The sequence below is a fragment of the Strix uralensis genome, chromosome 2 (genome assembly GCF_047716275.1).
Source record: "Strix uralensis isolate ZFMK-TIS-50842 chromosome 2, bStrUra1, whole genome shotgun sequence".
Classification (NCBI taxonomy): domain Eukaryota; kingdom Metazoa; phylum Chordata; class Aves; order Strigiformes; family Strigidae; genus Strix; species Strix uralensis.
Genome location: NC_133973.1, coordinates 18,615,849 through 18,627,978, shown reverse-complemented (window position 1 = coordinate 18,627,978; position 12,130 = coordinate 18,615,849). Strand labels below are relative to the sequence as shown.

The following is a 12,130-nucleotide window of genomic DNA, read 5'->3' as shown; positions in this document are numbered from 1 at the left end:
AAAGAAAAGATGAAACAAGCATTCTCTGAAACTCTGGTGTTCTTCCAAAACCCGAGGAAGCATCCAGACACACCTTCTCTGTCAAGAGAACAAAAACTAAGGTGGTAAGGGTGAACACTTCAAATGAAAAGGGATAAAAAAAAGGAGGTACAATTTGAAATAAAGTTTCTGCTAGGTCACCTTTAGAGGGAATTGTAAACTCAGTGAAACTCTCTAGAATGACAGAGTGAACTTTATAATTTAAAAAATTCTGTTTACATTTGCAGAGTTACTTCAAAATTTCTGCCTTCTGAATTTTCTCCTGAAATTAAAGTAAAGCTCTGATTAAAGATTAAGAAGTGGTACTCACTTCTCAGTATGTAACCATCACCTTATTACTACAAGATGTAGTATGGAGCCAGGGAGAACAGAATTAAATTGTCTTACCTGTGTTCTTTCCTCTAAATTCTCCCAGTATTACACTTCCATTGCCTTTTAGGGAAAACGTTTTCACAAACATGAAATAATTTATTCTCTTTTACTTGACAATTCCCTGACATTTGAAAATAAATTAAAAAACAAAGGTGAAATTCACCTTTTCAATGCAGAAGGTGTGCACAAGCAGGCAGTACACTGGGAACACGGTGAGATAGTGCAATTTCCACACGTACTTATATTCTGTAGGTGGGCTACAGCACCTGGCACCACACTTCTGCTTCTCATCTGTCTCCTCCGTGGTTTTTTGTGCCAAACTGAGTGAGGTTTAAGATCTTTTTTTTTTTTCCACCCATCCTAAAAGCCATTCCCTGCTCAAGATTCCTTCTTTGAAGAACTGTAGTAGTAGAGAGGGAAGCACATTTCAGGATCATCCTTTCTAAAAATCTTCAGTAGGACAAAGGAATTTATCAGGACTTCAGACAGGATGATCTTGAAATGCCTTCCTGAACACATACAGCTGTGAACATCATTAATTTAACCAAGTGTCCTGGACAAACAGAAGGTGCTATGTACTCACCTATAAAATTCCATTTCAACAAAAGTCTACATCATTGCCAAAGAGAAAAAGATCAGCTTTCAGGTTCCACAAGAGAAATCTTGATTATGCAAACTCCAAAACTATTTTGGCTTTGTCTTTCATTTATTGTTGTGGGCAGCAACAGTAAGTTTTTAACAGTAACTCTCAGTTTTTTCAAAAATTCATGGTTGGCAGTAATAGTCCACCTCCCTTGACTCCCAAAAGACAAAGAATCCCTCTCTCTGATTTCTATTTTCTAGGTCTAAGACACAGGCATTCAGCAGGCATTCACACACAGGCTGAGCAGACACCACTTAGATAACATACATATGAAATAACGACAATCTAAAATAAAACCATGACAATATAAAAAAACCCCAAACCATGCTATATGGAAAAGTATGCAGTTAACTAAGACACTGGTCTTAATTTTGATTTCTAACTTTTTGTAGAACTTAAAACTAATTATGAGGTCAGAATTAGGGATATTCAGTAAGAACATTACATATATTCAGCAAATTCATGGGACTCTTTTTTTTAAAAAAAAACCTTATGTGAATTCACACACCAGATCAAAAAGACATGACAGAGAATTACAGAACAAATTAGGCTGAAAGGAATGTGGCTGGGGAGGTCATGCAGTCTAAGTTCCTGCTCATAGCAGCTCCAGTTAGAACAGGGCTTCACCCAGCTGTGTTTTGAGTATTTCCAAGGATAAAGATTCTGCGGCTTCCCTGGGCAATCTGTTTCAATATCTGAGCACTCCTACAGTAAAGGGGGAAAAAGGAAAAAAAAGAAGAATTCTTATAGGTGACCAGAATTTCCCATGTTCCAACTTGCACCCGTTGCCTCTTGTTGCAACTCCAAAAAGAATCTGGCTCCATCTTATCACATAACTGCAGTCCTTGCCATCCAATTTTAATGCCATGTCTACCGTTTAAACACAGCTGTCTTTATAGTACCTTGAAATTAAATTCATGTGAGAAAGCAGGGCTACAGAATAATCTCTTCTCCATGTTCACTATACAGGAGTACTTGTCAGAGGACAATTAGCAATAGGTTTAATTTGTAGCAAGGAAGCTTTAGATGGAATGTTAAGAAAAAGACTTTCTAATTACAAGGTTTACAAAATCAGTAGAACAGTTGTCTGGTGAAGTTGCAGAGATCTTAGAGATCTCCATCCCTGGAGGTCTTTGAGAACAAGTTAGACAAACTTCTATCAGGTATGACATAGATACAGAGATCTCACCTTGGGGCAGAGGAGTGGACTAGATAATCTTTGCAGTACTTTCTGTCCCTGTGTTTTCTATGCAGGTTGAGACTGCCTCTGGTTAATCTAGGCGACTAGCACCCAGGCCTGAGCCTATGGGCCAAATTATAAAACATTTAATGCTACTGAAACACAGAAGTCTAAATTATACATTTGGTGTATCGTATTTGTACCTACTTTTCCAAACTTTTGCATTTGCCTGACAGAGCTTACATAGTAGTTCCTGTGATGAGATGCTTAAGAATTCCTTCCTAACCAGTTATGGGAGAATGTGCTATTTCCTCCAAGCACCGCTACAGGAACAATATCTGGGGACCATCAGCAGGCAAGTGAATTTGCCTACACTGTCGGGGCAAAGCCTTCAGTCGGTTGAGAACCTCAGACAGGGCAAGCCTGGGCCCTAAGCCATTCACTACTACCGAAACTGACCCAAACACCTACCACCGCTGCTGCTACTACAGTGTGGTAATACGGGTAGGAGCCAGCTTAGACATGTGGCACAAGCACATCCAACAAGCGTGTTGTGTGATTTCTTTCAAACTGTACTAACATGACATTCTCCAGCGCATGGCTCGCTACAGTAGCGGTGTTAGCTTATTTGGTAGCTGTTCCACACAATCCAACTAATACCTCTGTCCCAGTTGTAAACCTCTATTTGAAGTGCATTACCAAAAGCAAAAGTATGTGAAACATTTTTGCAGGAAGCACTGTTGCAATATTCCTTTTAAAAACAAAGTCCCTGTAGTACTAGAAGTGAGGTTAATGATATACCAACATGTACTGGACACTATGTAATGCAGATACTTAGAACACTAAACATGAAGTTCAAGAACTGTTTACATCCACACAACCATCTGCTCAACAATCACATCGCTCAAATGGAGTGTTTACTCAGGAAGAGCACTGTTTACAGCTCTAATTCAAAGAAACAGAAGCAAAACAAAATCTGTAAATAAATAGTGGTGGGTGGTGATGTACTTTCTAGTAATGAATTAATAGACACAGACAATATATTTCAGCAATATTTTCTCAAAAATGATCAAATGATGATTGACAAAGTCACCTTGGCACAGAAAGATTAGGCTTCATATTTTCATAAAGTGGGTATTAAAATACCTTTTCCTCCCTCTGTGAGCTAAATCTTTCATCACAGGAAAAAGATTAGCAGGGGTAAAGTACAGAACTGGTAACTAAAGTGCTCAGAAGAGCCAAGGAGCTACCATAGCTCAGCACGTTTCCCAGCTCCATTCACCCAGTCAGCTGTAATTTAGATGTTCGACCTTTGTGGCTAAATCAGAGACTTACAGTTCCCCCACTATTTTGCCCCTGGCCTCCTGCTAAGACAGCAAATCACAGCATGTAAGTCTACATGTAAGTCTATAAGAAACATGATAGCTCATTAACTTGGTGATAGACACACACAATATGGTTTCAACTTTTATTAACCATCCACCTGAAATTACTAGGTTCAGAGACACAGACACGTATGGAAACCTGCCCAAACCCGATCCACATAGGTATATAGATTTAGACCTTCCTCACAAAGTGCACTTTCCATAACAACAAAATTTATTTCTTTCCAGCCCTTACTAACTTTGATGACTCAACGAACAGAACTGGAACGTCTTTCAATACCATACATTATCCCTTTCAAATGAGACAGTCTCAGTTCTCCCCAACTGTTCAACCGCATTCTAGTGATCTTTGGCCAAAATAAGCTGTCCCGTGCAAGGTCAGGCACCAGACAGTCTGGTGTTATCAAAATGCAAGTGTGTGTTGGAGGGAGCAGGAGCAGGGAAAGAAAATTAAAAAAAAATTTTCTTCACAAAAAAAAAAAAGGGGGGAGTACAGTGGTAAAAAATAAATGCTTTCTCCACCTTCTCCAAATCAGTTTTTACTATCTAGTTGTAATTTCAGTGCACACAAGATATAAAATTATAGTACTAAAGGCACTCGCTACTATGCATATGAACCTGTTCAAGTGTATCAGAAGATTTTTGATTGGCTTAAGAAAGAGGGAAGTAAGTTAGACAGGAAGCTCTCAGTACAGATGAACAGCCAGCACATTCTAGTAACATGAAAACCACACCTTTCTTATAAAGCCTACACAAACACCAGGTATTATTTCAAAGATCATGTAATGTACACTGTAACATTTTAGACTTCTAAGCATAGGTCAAAGACAATATAATTAAATAAAAAGTTATGGCAAGACAGAGGAAACAGATCAGATATTTGGAACAAAACTTCACAGCATTTACATTGGCACCAACTTTTAGTTCAGTATTACAAAAACAGAAGTTCTGAGTAGAAGACTTTACTGCAACAAATCTAGATTCAGCAGGAAAGATTCTGAATTCAGGCTTTTTTAAATTAAAAAATAAACGAGATTTAATTTTTGGCAAGAAACACTCTTAGGTAACTTAAACCTGCTATGCTCCCTTTGCTCCACCTACGCATCCTGCTTGTTCCTTAAGACCTAGCCCTCTTCGTACTTCCTTTTAAGTAATTCCTGGTGTTAAAGTCCTGTGCATGTATGCTAAATGATTCCCCCTCCTCAGTCAAAACCTTCTTCAAAAGGAAAATGTTTTAAGAATTTTTCACTGATCTAACATAGAAAAATAAGATTTTTTTTTTTTAAATGCAGAAAATTTTGTTCTATTATAGTAGAATCTCCTTTCTGCCCCCATTTCAAGGCATAAAATCAATAGTCCATGATTTATGGTAACAGGAAGACATTCAGTGGCATTTTCCAGGAGCTTAGAACTGACAGAGTTGGCTTGAATCCACAGGGTTCTGAACAAACGTCACTGCATTGTTTCCCACCTTGATGTAGATAAACTACATTCAACACGGAACTGTTCTTGAGCTAACAACACTGTGAGACTGAACCAGGTCTTTGCAGAGGCAACTGCAATGTCTCTTCACCTTTGGCAAAGCCCAACCAAACAGTCCCTAGATAACGAAGATGCAACTACATAGGCCATACAGCAAGAAGACCACTTCCTTCTCCATACACCATTAGTGCTCAATAAATGCAACACAGGATAGAAATCTCAGATTCAGTGTGTTAAGAAGCCTACTGCATCCCCAAATACATCTGGCAGACTAGTGAAGGTCCTTTTGGGGAAGTAACCACGATATTATCTGAAAAGGAACAAAACACCAAGCAAAAGTGCTTAGTGAATGAATCCCTAAAAAGGCTCTTTGCAGGGCTTGATGTGACAGCAGCAAAGACAGCTGCCAGCACCAGGCCCTGTCCTGTACATAATTATTTATGATATTTGACTAAATCTAAACACAACTTCATAGGCAACTACCACTTTGTGTCAAGTGACATAGGAGAAAGCCCCGATCACAGAGAAGCATATCCTTTTTTTGCAGTAAAATGCTTACAGAACAAGACAAGCATGATTAACATGGATAATGCTGGTGAAGAACAGCCAACATGCATATGAATTTCAGCAGAAAGATCTTACAGTGCTTTGGTTGGCAACCAGTAGACCTTCAGGCAAGCAAACACTTGCTAGTTAGATATCCATAAATTATATAGAAATTGTGCTTTAGAGGAATGCCTGAAACCATTGTTTGATAAAAACTCTAGCTTCCTTCTCCACATAGAGAGGTTAACTGCACATAGAATTAGCAGTAGACTCCCACTTCTTAATGTAGTCAAAGACGTGAATTTTGTTTAAAGAATGTGAAGCACAGTTAGTTTTTCTGTCTTCTGCATGTGTATTAGTACCCTGGCATAAGAGAACCTAACCCAGAACACGGCAACCAGGTGCTACGTCGCAGTTCAGGAATACATTCAACATCACAATGCTAGTCACAAGCAGAGGTGGCAAGTGTTAGCTCAATTAAACATTAGTAAATAAAAATCATACCTTCAAAAGTGCAGGCAGAGTTGTGCTTTCCTTTTGGTTGCTCTTTAAATTTATGGCTTCGCTCCCTTTGTTTTCATAACTGGGAAAAAAAAAAAAAAAAAAAAGATATTTTGTAACACTGAGGACTTGCATTATTCAAGTCTACCAGAGAGTCAACACAGTATCAGTCAATTTAAACACCACAGACCATTAACTCAAAAGGATAGAAGAACATAGTTTCCAGACCATAGCACATATTCTGCACATATTGCAACTCAAAAAACCATGTCCCAAAAAGCTGAAGATGGAAGCAAAATGCATGTTTCACCTCATACAGAGGTTTTCAAACTCAAGCATTCAGAAACAACACACAACTTTTCAGCTCTTCCAGCTGAAAAAACCCAAGCTTTCTGTGCATGTGTATTATTTTCTGCTGGGAAAATGATATTATAGTTGATCAATCATCTACTACACCAGCATTCGTTGCCATAGCACTATCTGGCACACCTGGCAGCTAGAAGGTACCCCCAATCCTTACACTGAGATTGAGTGGAATGTACTCAGGGCAGATGGAATCATCACAAGGTGCAGCTGCCACATTTAACAGGTCTTCACTGAAGATACCTAATGGGGGTTTGCAGGCAAATTTAGAAGAAATTTTAAAAAGAGGACAACAGGCATACGTTATTACCAAGGCAACAACAGCTGTTCCATTTTAAAACTCGTAAGTCCAAAGTCACGTATGTCCTTACTGTCAATTTACCTTGGCCAAAATTTTCTTCAGAGCTCACCTTTGGAATGAAGGGAACAATCCACACCCCCCCCCACCCCCCACCCCCAAATTCTTAAAACGATCCTCAAGCACAATCCAGCAGAGAACATTTTAATCAAAACCTTTATGCTACCTGCAACTTAAAAGCAAAAATGTATCAAGGAAAACATTAGAGGATGTTAATGACAGACATCACTTCCTGCATCGCACATCATGAGCTGAAGAAAAATAACTTCGTAGCAATCTATCATGTGAGAAATGCTCAGTAGTTCAACGAAGTCATAATCACTTCAAAAACCCTTCATCAGTTTTAGAAATTTAGCTTTGCTATTGACAAATGCACAAGCCCTTATTTCTGAATTTATATGAAGATGAATTGAAAGTTCCTTAAATAAAAATAATTTTGGTGAAATTCTGCCAGGATTTGGAGAAAGGATTTAGATGTACCGGTACTGCTACTGACTGTTAATCACAGGCAAGCATGTCTCAGTAAGACTTTTGAAAAGAAAAGTTTTCTTTCTATTGTGGATTAGGCGTCCGAGTTAAATATATAGTGATATACACACAAAATAAAAAAGCCAGTATGACTAAATGTTAGTTTCCCTCTCAGCTGCTCAGAGAAAACATTCCCTGAATAAAAATGAAAACAGAACTCTCCTGCAATTAACTTTTTCAACCTATTTCAGATCTTTTCAGATACACCAAAAGAAGAGCTCTTTCCTCTCTTTTATAGATCCTCTTCAAGCTGAAAACCATGTACTTTCAGATCACCTCAGGTAATCTTTCATAATGCATTCATAAACACAAAGATGCTTTTTCAAGAAGAGCATGAGACAAAGTCTTGGCTGTTCTTTGCCTCCCTGTAAGACAAAGCAGATGAATTAATATTCTATCCTATTAATTTATTCTGCTACTGATGTGTCTCATGAAGGAGATGTCACAACCACTTCTGGGCAATCTGGCACAGGAATAAAAGTGCTTCTCAGTATGTAACCTATTTTCTCCCTCCTAGTTTGGTTTTGTTTGGGTTGGTTTTTTTTTTTTAAAAAAAAAAAACTTCTTAGATCTGCATAGCTTTTCCTGATGCTGATACACTTGACATGAACAGGAATTCCCTGTACTTAGAAGTGGAATAATGAGGTTCATCTCCACCAGCAGTTCTTCCTGACTTCAGGGTATCACTCTTTATGGAATTGGTCTGCAGACCACAAATGAGATCCTTGCTTTTGTTAGGTGTTGCCAGCACAGATCACCAGCATCCTATTCTTTTATCACTTTGTTTTGCTCACATTCTTCCCTTAACATCATGTTTTTTTCCCCAAAACTTTTTTCACTTTCCTACTTCTTGTTTGTATTTGAAATATATGCCTGTATTACTTTCTTTCAGCTAGCCAGGCTTGGACAGATCACTGTGAAATTCCATAGTGCACATACCAAAACTGAAAGAATGCAATTCAGCAGATAAGCATCTTAAAATCAACAAGTAAAAAAAAAACCCAAACAAAAAAAAAAGTATCAAAACTTTACTTTCCAGCATAAACTAAACCTAAACCTGGAAGCAATTCCCCACACCCTTTCATGGTTTATATTCTAGCGTTTCTACATTCCTGAACTCTTTGCTTTAGGGTGTAGTTCCTCACCATGCTGAGTTTGTCAGCAGAACCAGCTTTAGAAGTTTCCACATCTTCCTCCTCAACCCCAGCTGTCTCTTCCCACCCTTAACTCAGCTGAGCACGGCTCTCAGTAGGGCCATGGTCTTGGAGAAAAATCAAGTGAGAGCAGAAGCTTCCGTAAGGAAAAATTCAGCCTGTGATCTGGTTTCCAGTGCAGTGACCTGTACCAGCACAAATGAAGGGGTGGTGAATGCCACTCAAGAGGCAGGAACAAGCAAGCACGCACCCCTGCAGCTCACTTCACCGCTGAAGCTACTTTTTGTGAACCTCTTCTACCCTTAGACAGGGCCCAGTTTTAAACGGATCTTTGGCTGAAATCAAATGACTCACACTGAATGAATGAAGTTTACAGCACAAAAGCTCGCTGTGCTGGAAACAGGCCTCTTGGATTGTTTAGGATAAAATTGTTTTGTTTTTCCCAAAGAGTCAAGATTACCTTCTACAGCCTGAACACCACAGACACAACTGCTCGTGCCGCACTCTGTACTTGGGACTGGAGAACAGGCTGGCTGCTGCTCGTTGGGCTTGAATGACAAAGTTCATCACTTTCCACTACCAATCCCCTACAATTTTTAGGGCTTTCCCCCTTCTCATCATGGCATCATTCACATAACAGTTAGTAATCACAGATTTTGGAACATTGCACAGTATTTTCCCCACAAATTCTCTGAAGAGGAAAATAAAATAGTAAAGTTCATAGTCCCACACAAAACCCTACGCCCCTTGTCAAAAAAACCAAAACATGCTGAAGCTAATGTAATTATGCCACACATATTATTATATTGCAACGTAAGCCCATGCTGTCCATATGAGTCTGTATTCAGAGATGCAGTGAACACAATTATTAAGCTATGTCATTCACAATTAAAATTAATTCTTGGGAGATACACAAGACATTTAATATTTGTGCTAAAAATTATCCATTCTTCAAATTTTTTTTATATGCCCATGCTATCCTATCATTAGTGGCTAGATGTTATACTTCCAAGAACTGTATTCTAAGGGGGTTTATATATTTTTTTTCCACAGGACAATATCTGCAACTAGATATCATTACTTGGCAGCTACATAATATCACACCACCAAATGCTTATGCCTTTGCTAAGAACTGAAAACAACAGACTGGTAGTATATACAAGCTCACTGTGAATTAGGGATTCGACCCCAACCCCATCTGGGCTACATCTGTATTATTAAAGTTTGGCTCCACAGGGTTTCATCCTTGCTTTAACCTTTTCCAGAGTGGTGCATTTTTGGAGTGCTCTGCATGGCAGGTACTGAGCATGCTACCTCCAGTTCAGCCTATCTAAAGTTAGGCTTGTGCTTAACCACCCACATGGCTTTGCTAGATCAGCCAGCCAGCTCTCAGAGAGCACTTCAGCACTTGCTAAATTAGGAAGATGAGTATCATAAGTCTTCAACTCTATGCTTCACAAACTACTCTTGCCACGTTATATACCTAGCAATAGGACTCTGCTAACCCAAGTTTTGAATCCACTTTGTACTTGCTCTTAAGAAGTGAAAGGGCAAAGCATGATCCTATGAAGACAGAAAACACCTCTGCCCTGCCAACTTGCTTCCGTGGACTTCTTAACTATATAGGCATTCATTTACAAACTGTCACAACCACCCATTTATACATTTAGTCAGATATTACTTTCATTTTATAGATTAAAAAAAGGAAATATTTATTACTCTGAGCGTTATTTAAGACACTGTCAAAATTAAGACTAGAAACCACGCCTCACAACTACTTCTCAAATATGTAACCTACTGTCTTCCTGCTGCTATTTCTGCCAGACATTCCCTTCTCTCTTACATGTTAGTGCATCCAACATGGATGGGTTAATCTTCACGAAGGTAGAGGGATCTCTTCTTGACTGTCTTGCCATCCTGCCTAACCTGATTAGCACCACTCCTATTCTTTAAACAATCAAGATTAAACTCAAGTTACAAAAGATCCTATTCTTTATCTTCTGCACAAACCTTTATTTGTGTGATTTTTCTAACACTTTCTGTTCCTCTGCTGCTGAAAATCTGTTTTGACCTTTCTGTAATACCTGGACAGGTGGTGTCTGAATCAGAGACAGATTCGCGGTCCAAGTTTTTAATCATTACACTTATGCAGGAGAGGTTAGAGATTCTTACCAGGGAGACAAATGTTCATATTCTGCAATGTTGCTCACACAAAAAGTAGACACATATAAGCAGAAGTGCTCAAACTCAGGTTAGTTAATATACATGAGAGATTACAGTCAAGAAAAAAAAAAATCAATTTAATGGAGCAAATTTAAGTATGTGGTTTGCAAGATCTTTTGCAATTGCCTCTAAAAACACACCAAGACAATTAGAATCACATCTTCAAAAGGCCCTTATGGCATCTCCGTATGGTACGAGAAGTCTGCTTCCTCCATCCTTGTCCTTCATAACAATCCCTCGGAACTTGCAAATTAAAAGCCCATCCCCTTCTTCCTTTATTAACCTACCCCACCCATGTTATGCATGCAGCAGATCGTGAATGTGTTGTGTCAGATAAAAAAAATAAGCTACAGGCAGCATGTAAGTGCAATGAAGCACAAACATGCAAGTTTTGATGAGACTGACCAGGCACCGAGCTCATCAAACTGAAAGTAACTGCTGAGACATTTTAGGTTTCTTTTACAAGGAAAAGGTACTGGCTACTGATTGCTGTTTGTGAAAGGGGAAATTAATGGGCAATCTCTTAAGGAAACAGGGACAGCTGGCTAAAGCTCAACTTGGACAGCACTGTGACAGCACTTCTGGATGTCGAACCTTTGTCCTTCTTCCACTGCTTAGAGGCAAAGTCTCTTCCAATGCAGCAGCTCCAGCATTTACTTCTTGTGCAGTCCAGCTGTTACCAACTAGGCGAGTGCTCTATCATTTTGCCATCTTTCTCTCTCTTCAGGGACAGATGACTCCCTGAACAGTCAAACACTCTTTCCTACTGCACGAGGTTACCATTATTTGGTTTTAACCGGTCTTCTCTTCAGATAAACCATTTAACCGTTTCATGTGATGACTTTTAATGGTAAGAGAATAAGCAATGTCTAACCAGAAAGATGCTCCAGGGTGCCAAGAGGCAAAAAGCTTCTAGATCTGCTTTAGTGACATAATGCTAATAAACTAGGCTTGACCCATACATACATCTGCCTATCCAGGTTTCATGATATCACTTGTGACATCACCTTCCCAGCATTTTCTAAACAGTTTTCCTCAAGACGATGTGTTTTTGGGATTGCTGATACAATTCACTCTCTGCTAGAGTCCTCACTGAGGCTAATGTCATTTTTAGGTTTCCTTTTTTGCTAGTTTCTTTATTTCAGCATTCTGGGGCATAATGCCAGTTCCTGACCCCTCCCTGCCTTTTATCTCTCTCTGAACAAAATTTATGCTCCTCTCTGGGCAGTAACACCTCATTTGGTTTTGATATCATGACTTTTTTTCCAATTTTACATATTACCAACACAGTGACACATTCAACAGTGACCTTCCAGAAAGATATTTCAACAGAGGAACAGAGAGATTGCTAACAAG

General features: G+C 39.0%; 1 protein-coding gene across 3 annotated transcripts in view; it reads right to left on the bottom strand.

Moving 5' to 3' along the window:
- Positions 1-12,130, bottom strand: part of CRYBG3 (crystallin beta-gamma domain containing 3) — a 91,937-nt gene that overhangs the window by 70,580 nt on the left and 9,227 nt on the right. For 2 of the 3 annotated variants that reach the window (XM_074857028.1, XM_074857037.1), the window contains exon 2: positions 6,152-6,230. In XM_074857028.1, the coding sequence (XP_074713129.1) occupies positions 6,152-6,230 (79 nt within the window). Of the gene's footprint in view, positions 1-6,151; positions 6,231-12,130 lie in introns of those variants that run through there. The other variant, XM_074857046.1, reaches the window with a different exon arrangement.